Source organism: Sparus aurata, chromosome 4 (genome assembly GCF_900880675.1).
Source record: "Sparus aurata chromosome 4, fSpaAur1.1, whole genome shotgun sequence".
In the NCBI taxonomy this organism is placed as follows: Eukaryota; Metazoa; Chordata; class Actinopteri; order Spariformes; family Sparidae; genus Sparus; species Sparus aurata.
The window spans coordinates 32,621,237-32,638,862 of NC_044190.1; the positions used below are offsets into that span (position 1 = coordinate 32,621,237).

Genomic DNA, 17,626 nt, shown 5'->3' on the forward strand with positions numbered 1-17,626 from the left:
AAGCTGTCAAAATATAATAACTTTGTTTGTGTGTCACTAACAGGCTACATTTGCAAAGCTAGCCTTGCCCGGTCTTGTTTTATTAATGAATGAATCATGTGTTGGTGTATTAATCTCACAAGCGGTGACATTTATTGCAGTTGGCACACTTTACCAAACGCTTCTATCTGTTCAGAAATGTTGATCGGTTGTTAGTTTGTTCCCGTCAGAGATGACTGCCCGTTCAATGTGGTGACAGAAGGTGGTTCTCGACATGTTCGTGTGCGTCTGATTCAGGTTATTTTTTCCCTGTTTCTCCACACGCACACACATACACACACACACACACACACACACACACACACACACACACACACACACACACACACACACACTAATGTAAATAACACCCATGAAGAGGGTGGGTAAATACTGTCCAGTGTTTTTTGTTGTTATTTTATTAAGTGTCATATATGGAATCGTATAATAGATTATTTGGAAGCAGAGGCTGTGATATAGAGCTGTGTTGTTGTCTGACAGTTGCATATTCCTACATTGAGCAAACACTTAGCGTAGTTATGTTTCATTTGGATTATTTCTTCTGTCTATCTGACAAATGTAAATCCAATATTCCCTCTTCTTTGAGCTCTGTTTTGGTCTCCACCAAGAAGAATAACAGTTCTTTAGCAGGGTGCAGTGGGCTTGTAGAGCCTTGTTGGACTGAGAGCTTGGGGACCAAGCGAGTGTTGTTGTTTACATCGCTGGCACAGGAGCTTTGGAGCAGCATGGGCCAGGACTAGCTGGTTAGCATGCTAACGCCAGTTTCTCCAATAGAGATCTCTGCATCACATTAAGTCTACGTAAACCTCATAATGTCAAACTGCTATTTTCTGTGTTCATTTTTAAATATTATCAACAAGAAATTCCTACATATTGCATCTTTAAAATTATATATATATATATATATATATATATATATATATATATATATATATATATATATATATATATATTTATATATATTGGTGCAGCTTTAACATTAAAAATGTCATATATTTAAAATAATAATGCACATGTTCTGCTTTTATTTATTTTTAATCAATTTATTGTACTATTGTAAACCTACTCTGTTTTAGCTCACTGTCCTATTTCTTTACTTGTTTGAATGTTTTGCTTCTCGGTGTCTTCCTACTTGTTTTTGAATGTTATTTAAATTAAATTTTTAAAGCTTTTAATGTAATTTTTAAGCCCGTGTGCAGCACTTTGCGTTGCCTCGTGTCTGAATTGTACCATACGGACTCACCCTGCCTACTTGTAATTCAATCACATACTTTTTTTTGGTGTTCTTCAATTTCTCTTCCGCCTTCTTGTTTTAACTCACCCTAGATTCACCCTGACTGCTGAGTGTTTATTCTGTAACGCTGTCGTCCTCAGTTTCCTGCTTTTGCTCGTTTGCCTAAGCACTGTTGTTACAGGTGCTCTGTAAATAAAGTTTATTATCATTATTATTTGCTATCACTTGTGTTTGGACAAAGTGACAAATGTGAAGATGATGATAAATAAATAAACAAAAAAAAAAAGAGGGAGGGGAGACATCTCTGAATATGAGCTCTGAGTAAACGTCCTGCAGAATCTCCACAGTGTGTTCTGTTCCCGGCTGGTGGCTGCACACACACAGAGCCGACCGGTCCACGGTGCTGTTTTGTCGCCGTGGCCCCGCCCACACGGTGACGTATCAGGGAGAGTGTTGAGCCGAGCGAGGAAAGCAGCTTTAATTGCGGGGCAGCGAGAAAAGCCAGCGATGGCTTCGCTCAGGCAGGAGCAGCACTACGGGCTCTCCTGTGGAAAAAACAACAAAACCAGCTGCACCGGGACTCTGTACCATGTCAAGCTCACGGACACGGCTATCAGGGCGCTGGAGGCTTACCAGAACCTCAAGGTGGGCTTTTTCCTCGCGTGTGTGTTTGTTTCTATGTATGTGTGTGTGTGTGTGTGTGTTAAGAGATTAATTGTCAAAGTTGTCGCCTGAGCTTTTCCTTTCTTTCTTCTTTCTTTCTTTCTTTTAAAGACCTACCACTGCTGCGTTTTTGTTAAATTAAAACTCTTAAATAGCTTTTTCCATTTTTTTTTTTTTTTTTTTTATATGTATTTTATTTAAAGAACATGTCTCGTGTGTTGTGAGCACATCACACGAGAGTTAGTTCACAGTCACTTCTAAAGTGCGTTACCCCCCCTCCTCCTCCTCCCTGGATCACTTCATGGCTCCATGGCTGCACCAGGGGGGCTGAACTGAACCCTGTGATTGTCGGGAAAAAGAGAAAGAAAAAAGGAAAAAAAAAAAAAAAAGGACGAGGCTGTCAGCTGTTTGCTTCCTGTGCTTCAGAGTGGCAGCCCGCCTGGTTATCTTAAATGACAGCCACACTGGTCTCTGTCTCATAATTCACTCCAGTGGAGAAGGGCCATTAACAACACAGGCATTACTGATGGTGCAACTTTAAACTCACATTTTAAAACACATTTTCTCTCTCCCCCCTCTCTTGTTTTCTCTCACTTCAGGGGTCTTTACCAAGCCAGCCATCGATTTGCTTCAAAGGAAACCAAGGGGTGAGTTGCACAAATCCAGTCTGACAGTACAGAACAAAAGACGGATAGAAGTTTCAAAATGCCCAGATCGGCTCGGTTGTTTTTAAATGCACGACGCAACACACTGAGATGTCGTTGCCGTCGAGGAGATAATCAATGCACGCCAAGTCACGTCTCCTTCCACAACTGCAGGGGGAAGCTTTTTTTTTTGTTCATCACACAACTGCTGTTGACTCACACGTCCCCACCGTGCTGCGGCTTCAGATGGGAGCTTATAGCCGGGCCGTCTCCAGCAGATAGGAGGCATGCAGGTTACTGGGTCAGGCTGGTGACTGTGGAGAGGCTTTGTTAGGTCAGTGAGCGGCTCTGGGAAAAGAAGGAGAGAGGAGAGGAGGGAGGGAGGGAGGGAGGGAGAAGTGAGCGCACACACACTCTGACAGCAGCGGGGGAGAAGAGTTATCATAAGTCAAATGAGGATCCTTCAGTGACGGAGATTAGAACCTTGTGCAACGTGTTTCCTTTTGGGAGGCTACACTTATAAACACTGCACGCGTGGATGTGTATCCACTGTGCGTAACACACTGAGACACTAATGCATCAGTATAAAAGAAACTCTTCTGCTCCTGTAGCCGAGCCATAATCTGCATCGTGTTTTGACTAAAGTCGGGAGAAGCTGTGTCCTTGGGGAATACTTTGTTTTTTTTTCAGTCTAATTGCGCGGGGTTGGCTCGGGGAAAGAAGAAGTCGTGCAGCCCCCCCCCCCCTTTCCTGCCACGACAAGATGAGCTGAGTGGTGGCGAGTTTTTAAAGGGGGCTTGTGTGGTTAACAGACTGGATTAAGCCTGTGAGCGTGCCTGGTGCGCTGCTCCTCGTTCGGTCTGAAGCTGCGGTACAAATCGTAAAATAGTTAGCTTTAAAGGTGCGACACAAATTCATGCCGTTTTCTTTGTTTTTATGTGGCGGACCCTGCCACCTTGCTAACTTCACACAGTGTTCTCATTTTCCCCTGAGAACAGCTTGTTTGTTCAGTTATGGAAACAATAAATCTTTCAGAGTTTGTATTAGTACCTCAGTTTGAATTTCTTCTCCAAAACTACATGGCGGCCCTTTTTAAAAGGTGCAATATGTCCTTTGTATTCTTGAACAGGATGGGCAGTGTGTTGTTTCTGTTCTCACCCCAATCATAAACAAAAGCACAAGTCTGTTTGGATTTAATATTTACCATTACAAATGTAAAAACATGGCTTTAAAGCACATCTTAACATCTCGTTAGCTCGTACAAACTGCGAGAATCCTTGTTTGTTCACAGGCCCGTGAGAAAAGTTGCATAGTGCACCTTTGGAATAAAAAATGGCCTTTTCCATTCCCTTCATTTCTCTCCTCGAGGGATTGAAGGCAGTTAAATCGCTTTTACTTCCTGTCCATCATAACAAGCGGTTACTGTAAAGTTTCCAGACCCGTCCCCCTGAGCAAAACGGTCCTGTTACCCGAGGACTGTCTGCCCGATGTGCAGTTCCCCCGCCTGGGGGTCAAGTGTTGGGGGTCAGGGGTCAGTTAGTCAGCTGCCCTGTCGATGTCACAATTGGGACTCCAAATGAAGCACATGACATCAACAGGAATATGCGTGGCATTAAATTTAGAGGAAAAGCTGCAAATCCAATCCACAGCTTCACAGCTCACACACTAAGCTAAGGGAAGAAGAAGAAGAAGAAGAAGAAGAAGAAACTACTGTACAAACATCAGTCAAGTTAACTTAGTCCTGTACTATGCAAATGCAAAGAGGGAAATGCCACCTGTTATGATAAAAAAAAGGAAGTTCAGCGGATTGATTATACGGTTGAATTCATGCCAGTGAAATTTAATGATGCAAACTGCTGTTTTTGAATAACTGCATGTGTTGCTCGACACCATCTCAGTGCATCTCTGGACCGCTGCTGTTATTATGACGGCTGAGGGATTTCACACCCCTCCCTGCACGCGGCGCTGAGAGCTAAAGTTATTAGCCAAATGAATGTTTAGAGGTAATTACAGGAGCCGTAATGCTCTTGATTACAGCGTGAGGCATCGTGACTTCAGTTTGCTTTAGCTTTCCCCGTCTGCCTGACTCAGACATCCATGAATGTGTTTTTTTTTTCTTTCTTTTTTTTTCATGTGTGTGTGTCTGTGTGGCGCTGACACACTTTTGCTGCAGTAATAGCAGCTGACATGAACTCTGGTCTGCTAATTTCCCTGCTCCCATTCCCAGGTCGGAGTCCCACTTTTTTCTCTGCGTGTGCAATGAAAGAGAGAGCGAGAGAACACACCTTGTGCTGCAGGCTCAGTGTGTATGCGTGCGATTTCGTGTGTTAAACGTGGGTGTGGATGGTTGTTGTTTTTTTTATGTGTGTGTGTGTGTGTGTGTGTGTGTGTGTGTTTAGGCTGTGTCCTGTGTGGCCTGAAGGCATGATTTATTCATGTCCCACCTCCCTTTTTGGTCATGTCCTGCCCCCCTCTGCCCATTGTGCAGCAGTATTTAGCCTGGCAGCCTCTGAGGACCGTCTGTGTGTGTGGTGTGTTATGTTTGTTTGCTCGCTTCGCTTTTCTTCTCTATTACTTGCTTTTCAATGAATATCTGTGTGTTTGGTTGAAGGGGTTTTTTTTGTGTGTGTGTGTGTGTGTCTGTGTCTGTGTCTTTGCTTGTGTGTGTTTGGGTTGCCTATGCTAAGATCCCCAGAGCTGCCCCCCCACCCCCCTCCTTTTGATTGTGTGTTGTCTCTGCTGATTTGAATAACAATGAGCGGGGGAATGCAGGCTTGTGTGTTGTCAGTCTCTTTGGATCACCCAAACTGAATGGTGTACAGTCGGTCCAGATGTGTTGTGGCCTGCCCCGAGGGTTTGTTTGTGCCCGACTCGACAGAAAAACCTCCCTGCTGTGGATGTAATGGAGTGGAGACTAAAATGGAGAACACTGCAAACATCTTCCATCATAAACATTTAGCTGTTTTAAAGGGGCACTTTGTAGTTTTGGAGGAGGAATTTGATATTCACCATGTTATTTAAGTAATAAAACAAACTCTAGATATTTTTTTTTTCCGTGAGTTGAATAAAGAAGCTGTTCTTCGAGGGAAATTGGATCCCAAGAGCGCCTTTTTGCAGCTAGAAAAAGGTGGCAGGGTCCGCCACATAGAAACAAACTAAAACAGTATGAAACTGTGTTTTCTTTTAAGGTCAGTTTCAGTGTTTTTAAACGTTTGTTTGTTTAGTTTGTGTAGTTTGTTCAGGCATAAATTGTCATCTCTTCTGATTACAATTTCTTCCCGGAAACGTCATAGTGTCCCTTTTTAAACAGTCTCAACTTTTTAAACATGAAAAACACTTACACGTTACTTCGAATTGCATTAGAAGCTGAGTTATCAAAGACAAAGGTAGAAAACTGGCTAGTTAGCTCAATGAATGCACTACGGGTTGCACTCTTAATTTATGCATAAATCATCTTGAAACATGAAATTAAAAAGTACTTAAGGAGATGTGTGTGGGGGGGGGGGGGGGAGTACGGCAATTAGGAATGTGAGCATGTGAAAGCCCTTCCAGTGTGCTTCAGTAATCTCTGCAGTACATTGTGCATGTTGTGTATGTCACCTGTTAGAGGTGCGATCACGTTAATCAGCGCGCGCCCACAAAGGGAGGTTGTTGGGGGATTATGATGTTTTAAACACTGGTGGTTGTAGCCAAAGAATGAAAATCTTGTGCGCTGACCGGATTACATATTTGTTTAGCGAAATGGGTGCGTGTGCAGGACGAAGACAAGCGGCCCTCTGATATCCGCCGGAGGGGGTGGCTCCTGGAAAAAATGCGTTCTCTGTCCGATTAAGCAGCTTGGTGATACGGCAGCGAAACCCTGGCTCGCTGAGGAACGTGTCCCGTCTAATTCCCCCATGAGCAAATCCACACCGTAAGCTAATGAGGCATAAAAGGGCGCTTGTTTTTAGCCCCACGCGCACACACGTGTGTCATGGTATGGCCCTGGATACATGGCGTTCTCGGGAAGATCCCACCTTGCTTGGAGGGGGACAGAAGAGGAGGGGTGCTTTTGTCAGACACAGTGACCCACAATTTGTTGAAGTTGACAGTTTGGCCCCGAGGCACCTGCCAGAGACGTATCGTTCCTGGCATCGGAGGGGGAAACCTCGGGGGATGCTTGTGGCACGGCACCCTTCCTGTCCTCCCTCCTCCTTCATACATACCCCAGCCTTCCTTCTCCCCCTCCCCGATACTGGAGCTCGCAAGCTCTGGCAGCAGCTCTGCCCCTCTGTGAAATTGCAAATGAAAAGGAGGAGAAGGTGATTACAGGCTGGGGCTTGATTACATGCACTGTCTCCCACTCAAGGCAGCCACATTAATCACCCAGTGCCAGCATGTGCAACTCAGCTAGAGAGCAGAAGATGCCGCTTTGCTCCAGGCATTGACGGAGCGACTGTGGGATCACCAACGCACCCAGAAAACGTGCGAAATGTCCCGCTCCTCCGTCGGTGCGTCCCTCTGCCCCCATGTGCGGCGTTCCTCCACCGGCCAGAGACACAGACACAGACGCACATTGTGTTTTGTATCGCTGTCTTCCATTGTGGAAGGGGACCCGTCTTAAATGGCATGTGTCAACTTGTGGCCCTGGGAACGATTCGGCTCTTTTGTTAGCGATGAGATGATGGGAAGTAGTGTTTACTGAAGTGTGGTGGCTGGCTGGTTGAGTGTGTGTTTGTGTGTGTCTGAGCCAGTGGCATAGATGTTTGGCCGATAGATAGACTTTGGCCTTCCTCCCTGCTCCGCCTCGTGAGCGGCAGTAGAGACGGGAGCTGGAGCTGAGCCTCTCTCTGCTCATGCCGGATTAACACAAACCCAGAGTGACTCGCCTCCTGCTGATAACAGACAGCGGTGGTGGCGACAGGTTTCACTCCCCTCCTCCTCCTCCTCCTCCTCCTCCTCGCTGCTGCACCTCCTCCCTCTCCTCCTATCAACCAGAAAGGGGAAGCAGTGCCATGGCATCCCACTCTGGAGCCGAGGAGGCCAGAACAAAAGACGGCCTGTTTTCAGAAGGCCATTACTCAGGCTGCAGAGGATGTGGAAACAATAGCCTGCATGAGATCTACACCCAGACCCCACATTCAAGCAAAAGCTAGCAGGAAACATAAGCCATGTGCACCGACAGCAGTCTCTCACAGTTTTTGTTCAATCGACTTTATAGTTCGATAACGCCGGGAAAGTGAGCCTCTCCCGTCCTGCGTCTTCAGCGCGTGGAGACATTTATGACAGTCGAGGGTGAGCCGTGGCTCATTAAGATAGTGTCGCCACACATGCTGACAGTCGTGATTTTTCCTTGTGTCAAAACTTCAGCTCCTGACATGTTTTTTTTTTTTTTTTAAGAAATGGTAGTGTGGGGTTTCTGGTGTAACTTGGCATTTGTCTGGTGGAAATTTTGAAATCTGATGCAGGTCAGTGCAAGTCTTGTGATTATGTGAGGTCAAAGGTTACCGCAACAGGCTTGTGACTCCAGAAAGACCAGATAAGAAGAATAATAAGACGTAAATGTAATGTATAGAATAAGATTTTTAAAAAACAGTTGCACAGACTCGGCCTATTAGTGAGTAATGTCTTCACTCTTATCTGCACGTGCACTGTTATCATTTAATTTCAACCATATTAAGGCAGTTCTTCGGCCATTTTATCTGCCTTGGAAACAGATGCATGAGGTATTTGAAATTGAAGGATCCACAATTCACTTTACAATTTACCAATTTTCCTTGGTCATTTTATTCAACACGTGAGGCTGCTTGCTGTAATTAAATGTCACAGAGGGGTCAGACTGAGACTCATGCAAAGTAGCTGCTAGTAATAGTGGAATAATAAAAGTACTTTTACCAACTTCAAAAAACATCGAAGATGAACTGGGTCCCTTTTCCTTCTTTATATACGCTTCCTGATGTTTTCTGTAGAACAGCCAATCAAACACCTCATCTAAACTTGGGTTATTGGGTCCGGGGAAAGATGGAACCAGCACCTTAAGTTGTCCAAGGATGAAGATGAGAACTTTCTATTTGTCATCTAAGTATCTTTCCACCGTAAAGTGTGTTCACGAGTCTTTGAGAGAACTACTGCATGAATGGGAAATGTGAAAACGGTAATATAAAGCCTTTTGTGGCTCCAGAAGAAGCTGCACATAATCTGCTAAAGAGATGTCACTGAGTGGCTGAGATGCATTATGGGTAATATAGCTGTAAGTGCTGTATCGATCAATTGTTGTAAAAATTGTCTGTAGAGAGTCCGACAGTGTTATAGTAGAACAATGCTAGGACTGCTTTTCAAAACCTGGCAACAGCATTACCCACAATGCAACTTAACCTTGGAGTGACAGCATTGCAGGAAATTATTCAAATTAAAAGCAGCTTCTCATGCACCCACATGAGGCTTTATAGTATTATTTCACATGAAATATTTTTAGAAATGTGTGTATTTGCATGAATTTCCTCCTATTGTCGCGGGCAGTACTTTATTTCTCGGGTAGGTATAAACGTGAACGTCGGTGGGTTTGACTCTCAGCAGAGGTTCATAAAGTTGGTGTATCGATAAAAGCAAGTGTGTTGAAAAGTTCAGCGATTTCCTCAGAAAATTTGCGCCACATTGGGCTTGAAACCTTGTGAATATCCGGACTGGCAAAAAAGTAAATTCCCAAAGTCAAATGAAGCAAAATGCAAGTGGATTTATAATCACCAAAGACACACACACACGCACATGCAGACATGCAGCCGCAGAAAGAAGTGCAAACACACAATCAGAGATATCATTGTGTGTACTGGTATTTCTGGTTTTGGCACAAAGGTGCCATTCAGGTTTTAAAAAAAAAAAAAAAAAACACAAACTGCAAGTTAAAACTCACCAAGCCTTCAACTGCTGCTGCTGTTATCTTCTCTTATATAAACAGGGCAGGCGGGAAGTTGAATTTTCCTCACAGTTGTTCCTATTTTCCAAAAATGATGACTAAGATAAGATCATGACCAAAAATATCTGAGGCCCGCATATGTGCTGATTTATACATGGAGGGAGCGTCCTGTTCGCTCAGAGAGCGCTCAGAAAATGATATCTAAGTGAACACTGTGGAAGAAAATGGCAGCTTGTTTATGAGGGCAATATGATTTTGTTGTGTTTCTATTTGACTCTGTGGATTCTGTTCACTCACAGGCGTCTTCGCTGAAGTGGGCCTTCGATCGGTCGACGTATCTCTTCTATAAACTTGATCGCACCTATTAAGCTGCAACGAATTGCACCCTGAGTTGACTCCGTTGTTAATTTATTTCTTAGCTCAGAACGCAGATTTTGACGGACGTTATAAAACTTGAGAGGAGTCTGTCAGACAAACGGAAACAACTGTATCGAGGAAAAAAAAAGGGGGTTTTGAAGTTTGCAGACGGAGAAAACAGACCGACACGTGGGCGTCCGCCAGGAGTAACGCCTCTGAGAGAGATTGATGGAGACGAAGAGAGAAAAAACAGACAGATATTTTAGCGAGGGGTGAAACTGGCATAGGCTTCTTTTTTTCTGATGATGAAGACAGAGGAGGAATTGTTGAAGAAAAGACAGAGCAACCAGGACGAGGCCGTGTCCGCGCTGCGCTGATTTGAATGAGAATGGTGAAATGTAGGGTTCGGGGATTAGACTGGACTGTATGGGGGGTGAATGTGTGACGTCGGGGGGGGGGGCATCAGGGGCCCTAGTTTGGGTTGCAAGAATGAATTATACACTGAAACTCCTCTTGGGGTCGCCTCTTTGCCTTTGGCCTCCGTGGGGGTCACTGAGCATCGCTGAGGTCATAAGTCGCTCGGCTTCGGACCAATTTTTATTACATTAATGTTTTTTAAGCGTTGACCCTTCGCTAGCGAGTGTTTCTATTCACCTCGGTAACCATTTGCGCTCCAGTTTTTGTGCCATTCACGAATCACAAAGATCAGAAGCAACCCGCAGATTCCCCAAATGTTTTACTTGAAAGGAAGACAATAAATATTTCATTATTCATGGTCAGTCGAGTTCTTTAAGTGCCGAGTCCTTTTGTAAGAGTGAATTGCCAGGAGAACGCGCGGGGCCCCGGCGACTGGGAACGAGAGTGCTTGTTGTAGTTTGCACAGTGGGGCTCTAGAAGCTCTGCCCGCGGAGGTCATACGAGCAGCCACCGCCGGATGAATGCCAGCGTGGGCTCCGGAGTGCACTGCGCGACCGGGGCATTCGCTGCAGCTGGAATCCTGTGGCAGCGCACAGTACAATCCGATGAACGCAGAAGTCCATAAATCATTCAGTGTTTTTTTTTTTTTTTTTTTTTTTTAACCGTGGGGGTAAAACAATCACAGGTTTTAGTGGCACAGGTTCAGTAGCAAAAACATCAATTCATTTTCACCTCGACATGCTTTTCTTCTGCAGCCCTGAATCATCCCCAAGGAGACATGTGTGAGCTTGTAGGCCTGTCAGCACTGTCGCAAACTAACGCTGCTGAAACAACTTGTGCTTTCAATTAGAGAGCAGTGTAGATACATTGATACAATGGCGCATTTGACAGATTTGCCCCTGCACCATGTTCCTGCGTAAAGGGCAAGCTTCCAGATTAGCCGTAGCTCTCCGCTGTCCGGATGCGTCCCAGGAGGTGTAAATCACACTGTGGCTGCTGTGAAACTTTCACTGGAGGTGGAATTCAAAACAAGCAAGGAGGCTCCCTCACCATCTGTCAGGGTTTTTTTTCAGTAATCCGTGTGAGCAGCATGTACGAAGTCGACTTTAATATAGGAAATTAAAATGCCATGTGGGGTTGATTGAAAGTTTATGTAAGTTTATTATTCCCGTGTCTTACAGAAGAGTAGTTATAATCACGTGATATATTTTTTAAACCTTACCCAGGGTTAGTAACTAACTATGAATGTATCACGACTTTCTGGGCGCTGGTGCCAAAATTTGCCCGTCAAACAAACGAGTCCGCCGCTGCTTATGATCATAAGTGATGCTCATTTGAAGTCCGCAGATTGCTCATTTTGTCCGAACAATTTTCAAGGGACTAGAGATATTCCATTCAAAATGACATAAAACTAAAAAGAGACAATAAATTCTCACTTTTCAGAGACTTTTTTTTTTGCTTTATAAATCACTCAGACCTGCTTAAATGACAGCGAGATACCTACCTTTACTTCAGTCATTCTGTTGTCAAGCAAACATTATTTGTCACGCTTCAGAAACACACACTTTGTGTAACATTCATGTTTTTCCTCTTTAAAGGGGCAGAATGTAAGAATTTAAGTTGAAAACACTAAAAAATGTCCTGAAATTATAAACTTGCTGTGAATAAATAGCAGTTTTGACATCATGATGTCTTTGTATTGTGTTACAGAGACAGCTGCTGAAGTTAGCATGCTAACCAGTTAGCCTCGGCTGGTCCCTTAAAGCTCCTGTGCGCTAGCGGTGTAAACGCTAACAGTCTCTTGGTCCCAGAGCTCCCAGTCGTAACCACTATCTGCAAAGTCGATTAACATAATAGCACTTTTTTAACGCGAAGATCTCAAACCTCACTCTGCAGTTGCAGTTTGAAACTCTCGGTTTATGAAGCTCTGACAACCAGCTGTTTTGCTGGCTTCACCCAATCCAGAGTTTCACAATCACAGATCGCTTTAACGGGTTTGTGTGAGCTGGCTCGGACCGACAAGGACGAGCGAGGACGTGCAGCGGGACATCCGTATACACCGTTTTTTATTTTATTTGTATCACCACACAGGTTGTTGAAATAACAGAGCTTTAAAACTTTATCGCTCTTCAGTTAATGGGGACGGCTAAGTGGTCATTAAGTGCGTGTATCATCTTGTGAAATGTTAACAAAACTGTCTCGTGGTGAGAAGTAATCCCTTCTGGTGAGCTCTCAGCTGTGATCACAACATGTTTTCTGACCTCTTTCTCTTACAAACAATGAGACATCCAGAGTCAGCTTACAGGCTCTGAGCGTGCACCGTTGCAGGGCTGCCCACAGACAAACATTACATAACCCCGAAGTCGACGCGTTAAAACAAAAGTTGTGTCGAGCCGGCTACGCGCGAGCTGCTCTCGATCTGTCAGTGCTGTCAGAGTTCAGCTGTATATAGTTTGTATGAATTCCTGTGTGAGCGCCTGCGTGTGTGGACATGTGCTGCGGGCTGATAAGAGAATAGAGCCAACGACTGTGTTGCTTTGTTGCACGGTTGCGTCAGTACGTCCAATGTGACCTCAGAAAAACAGCACAGAAGCAACGGGACACCTCGCTGAGCTAAATCATCAGCTCAGAATGAGTTCGTAACCTTTTAAAGCAGTTATTCTCACCGGGTCATGAGTGGAATTAAGAGTTTTTAGTATGTACACCTTAACATTCAGGGGTTGGGACGCCACAGATTAGCCTGTGGGCATTACCGATTTAAAAAAACATGATGTGAAATCAGCTATAATTGGCTTTCTGTGCAGCTCTTTTTCTTATTTACGTCAATGGTGATGAGTTGAGGCTCTTACAATGGCTGGAGAGTCTTAACCCCAGATTCCAAAGGGCACGTCTGCGTCGCGTTACAGTCTCTCCGCTCCGCTCCGTGGAGAAGCGCAGAGTCTGCATTTTTTTTTGATGGAAGTGGACAGCAGCCACGTTAAACTGCACGCAGCGGATTGAGCCAGACGGGAAGTCAGACAGCAAAACGGCATAGTGCAATAAAACACTGACTGTGCAGACGCAAATCTACAGCACAACAAAGTCGGAGATCTAAAGAGTAAATATACTTACAGAGATATACAATTAAAATATAAAACTGCACACTGTCCATTCAACCATGGGTAGAAGCACAAAAAATCAAGGGAAAGCAATGAAATGAACGCAATCCTAGCAAGTCGGCAACACCAGGCAGGCGTGACCCTTCGCTTCTTCAGTGCTCCCGGTGGGACACGAGTCCAAGAGTATTATCTTTATCTTTTAGCTCTAAAAGCAGATATTATTTTGTATGTTGATAAATACCTACCATTGCAGAGTTTGCTATTTTTTGTGGTTAAACATTCAAAGGTAATGTGAACTGTGGCAGTGCATTTTGAGACAACGCTGTCCGGCCTCTGCAGCTTCTGTGTCGTACAGACGTACAGGTGGGAACATCAGAGCACAACTGGACACGGCTGGCTGAGTGGATTAGAAAAAATAACAAGAAGAGCAAGAGCCATGTGGGAGCAGAGGGACGACAACAGGAGAAAGTGGAGGAAACCCCCCCCCCCCCTCCATGATACGTTATCGCTTAAAGCTGCTCCCCCAGTCCAGAGAAGTCTGCCTGCAGCATGAAGAATGGGATTGGTGCGAAACTGCTGACCTCCGCGCCGCAGTTAGGAAGCGCTGAAGAATACTTGTGATGACGGTGTGGATGTCCTCTGCAGGATGGATGTTTCGCTCGGAGATTTAACTTACTGAGTGTCTGCTGAGTCTCTTCTCTCTTTCTCTCGTGTGCCCCCACAGCTCATGTAGTGCTTCTGTTGCGACAGTTTCCCATAAAGCTCAACGAAAATACCAGTAAAGAAGGTTTTGGTTTTTTTGTTTTTTTTTCAGAATTAGTTCAGAGACGTGCAATTACATCTTTCCTCGGCGGTCGAATCAGCGCCGATTTCGGACTTTTTTTCTGATCCTCATTTCTCCTGATCTGTTATTATACGTCTCTCTGTGTGTGTTCGTATGCACGCTCGTCTGCCCTGGAGGTTGCAGCCTTGGCTCTGGTGCGCTCCGCTGAGTCTGCCAGGAGATCTCATGGACGCCTCAGTGGAGCGGACTCTTAAAAACACTGTTTACCCAAGGAGATTTATTTAAAGTTACAGAGCGGCACAAAGTCTCACTCTAGATCCTTCGTGTGTGTGTGTGTGTGTGTGTGTGTGTGTGTGTGTGTGTGTATTTGTGTGTGTGTGTCCGTACTGTATTTACACATGCAAGCCTGCGATGAGAGTCTCTGAAAACAAGATGTGCAAGTGCAGCATTGAGTGCTTCCTCGCCATTTTAAAAAGGCATATACGATGATGGAAGTTCATTTAATGGGAATATTTCCTCCACAGTTCATCCATCCTGAACAAAGAGATTTGTAGCCAGTATCCGCGTTCGCAAGTTCTCATTATCTCCCAGATATTCCTCAGTGACAGTGATCGGGTGATGCTTTTACCGTCTACTCTGACGAGGACTCGCATGTGTGACATCTGGATCCAATACGGCGCTCCCCTCCCGACCTCTGAGGAGCATCAATCAGACGTTCATCGTCACTGATGAACAAACAATAGGGGGATTTCTTTTTGTTTTTGTTTTTTATGTTGCAACACAGCTCATCAATGCTGATTGTTATCTAAATGTCCAGGGAGTAACCCGAGACGGCTCGTATGAACAGGGCCTAAGCAGGTCGAACATGTGCAGAACAGTAAATGTTGGTCGATGTTCATAAATCTTGCTTTTGACATTCCGGTTGCAAGCAAGATTGTGAATATTTTTGGTGAACTCATGACCTTTTCTCTTCTACCACCATCTGTCCGAACTTTCTCCAAACCTTCTACCCAAGAAATCTCTAATGAGGAACATCCAGAGTACATTCATGCTCCCTAGAGTATGAACCCCCTTTTTTAATTGTAGAAGTAGTAATCAAGCCAAAATGTAAACTCAGCAGGCAGCATATCACATAATCTACTGGGCTAACAGCCTGCCGGAGTACATTTGTGCTCCCAAGAGGATAAACCACTTCACATTCAATGATCATGTGACCTTTATGTATCGTTAGATCCACGGTGAGATAGCCTCTGACAGCTGTTAGCAGCCTTTTTTTAATCATGTACTGTTATTTCAGGATGAACTACTCTTTTCCGACTTTGAACTTCTTTTGTCAGAGTGCTGGGTTTTGCTGCAGGCAAGTTGTGAAAAGAAAAAGAAAGGTTATTGATTTACGTTGATTGCGTAAGCCTTGTCGTTGGATGGCCCCGTGTTCTTGGCTACGAGGCATTTTGGCATTAGAGTGTCTCTCTGAAAATTCTGCTGAGACGGTAATTGCTTTTCCCGACAATGAGATGACAGTTTGAGAGATAACGAAAGACACGTGAACTCAAAGAGTTTTATGGGAAATATTGACAAGTTAAAACAGTAAAACCACCCCTTAAGTCATATACACGCCTGTATATACCGACAAAAGCCTGATGGGAACAAAAAGAGGACCCCGGCATGTGAGGGACTGAACACTGATATCTGGAAGCATTTATCTTTAGTGTTGTTTCTTGCGTTGTTTATGTTTGTTGGTCTCTATGTTTCTGTAAAATCTGACTTTTTCTCCTGTTTTCTCTGCGCAGTACATCAAGATCCCAGCTCCCACACCGGAGTCCCCTTCCTCTCTACGCGTCTTCTCCTTCTACTTGTCCAGCGACAGCAAAGACCAACCTCAAGCCAGCTTCGACTGCATCCATCAATATGTGTCAAGGTAAGAAGTCAGTCAGTCAGAACTCGTTATCTCCTTATAGTATAAGTAAGGTTAGACTAAACTAAACTCAACCTCTGGGCTTCAACATGGGGTTCACGACCCTCAGGCGGTCCTCACAGTTATTGCAGTGGGGTTGCAAATATATTGTTTGATTAAAGCTTACACTTTTAATCTAAATTTGTGTGTAATTAAACATTAACATAAATCCAACATTATATTAGTAAAGATACTAAACGTAGTAAGTAAACTGTACGCTAAATCACTGTGATGCATCGATCCATAACAGCTAACTATGTATTATTGAAACATGTTTGCCAGCTTTCTATGTTATTATCCCAAGTCTACAGACGTCTCTGTGAGCCACAGTGGATTGTTTTTTTAACTTACTGAGCAAGACACTTTGACATCCATCAGACCTCCACCTCAGGAATCATCACAGAACCTGCAGCGCTTGAGGCTAACATTAGCCACGCTAAAACTGCCGACTACACGTTATTGTGGGTCCAGTTTCATTTGCAACAGAATCCTATAGAATATAATTTTTCCACAAAAATCAGCAAAGCATGAAAAACAGCAAAAGATGAATTCAATTAACAGTAAAGGTGTCATTGCTAAAGATTGTTATTGATAACATTCAGCCAATAAATGTGAACAACCGCCGTTGTTCGAATCATCTGCCCCCTCAGGTGGTCGCCAGCTTGTTGCTGCTAATGCTAGGTAGCTTGTGCTAACCTCACTAACACTAGCTAGCTAACTTGCCTGTACGTTAGCCAGTCGTTTTTATTTGGGTCATTTTAATTTCTCAAAAAATTGGCTACCAAGACTCGAGATTCTAACGACACCGCGTGATACCAACTGTGTGAAACTATTGGCTGACAAACCTTGTTAGAGCCTGGAACCATCATAATTCTTTCACAGACATAAACAAAACAATAATTTGTCACAAAAGTTAAAATTATTGATTCCCAATCATAATAACGTCTTTTAAGGAAAAGAGCTACTTTTATTCCCCGCATTTGTACGAGCTCTGTAAATTAATATTCTTTTATAAATATGACTATAATGTTGCTTAATCTGTAACAGCAATTTCAAATGCAAGTGTTCCGTCTGATCTGCTGGTTGTGACCCCAGACGACACCTTTGTGACATCATCACAGGTCGTCAAGTCTTTGAGTTCTCGCTGTTCCCACATCTTCAAGGGAGTCGTGAGAGACGGTTAGCCTACCGCTTGTTGTACACAGGATGGGGCAATTGTAATTTCCTGTATATTTCTGGGCTGGCCCTCTCATTACTGAGACCTGAGATGCCTTGTTTATTGGAGTGGATATGCTTGGAAACCGAGGGTTATGCTCCGTTGCTGCCTCCTGCTGCCAGATGGCTAACTGTGGTCCGAACACAAACTTGTTCCGCTTCCAGTCAGCAGCCGGAGCCAAGAGAAACAGCGTAAGAGTGCGCGAGGGTCGAAATCCTGCTCTCGCTGCCCCCACATTTGTTTTGCCATTAAGAGGATGAAGGGGAGAAACGATCTCTGGCCACGAATGTAATTGTGTTGTGCAAATGGGATCAGGGGAGAAAGGCTT

At 44.3% G+C, this 17,626-nt stretch overlaps 1 protein-coding gene across 1 annotated transcript in view; it reads left to right on the forward strand.

The window, feature by feature from the left end:
* Positions 1–1,722: 1,722 nt before the first annotated feature.
* The window catches only part of LOC115580677 (RNA polymerase II elongation factor ELL2-like), a 28,579-nt gene continuing 12,675 nt past the window's right edge, over positions 1,723–17,626 (forward strand). The window contains exons 1-3 of the mRNA XM_030415257.1: positions 1,723–1,918; positions 2,536–2,583; positions 15,919–16,046. Of these exons, the coding sequence (XP_030271117.1) occupies positions 1,781–1,918; positions 2,536–2,583; positions 15,919–16,046 (314 nt within the window). The 5' untranslated portion in view covers positions 1,723–1,780. The remainder of the gene's footprint in view (positions 1,919–2,535; positions 2,584–15,918; positions 16,047–17,626) is intronic.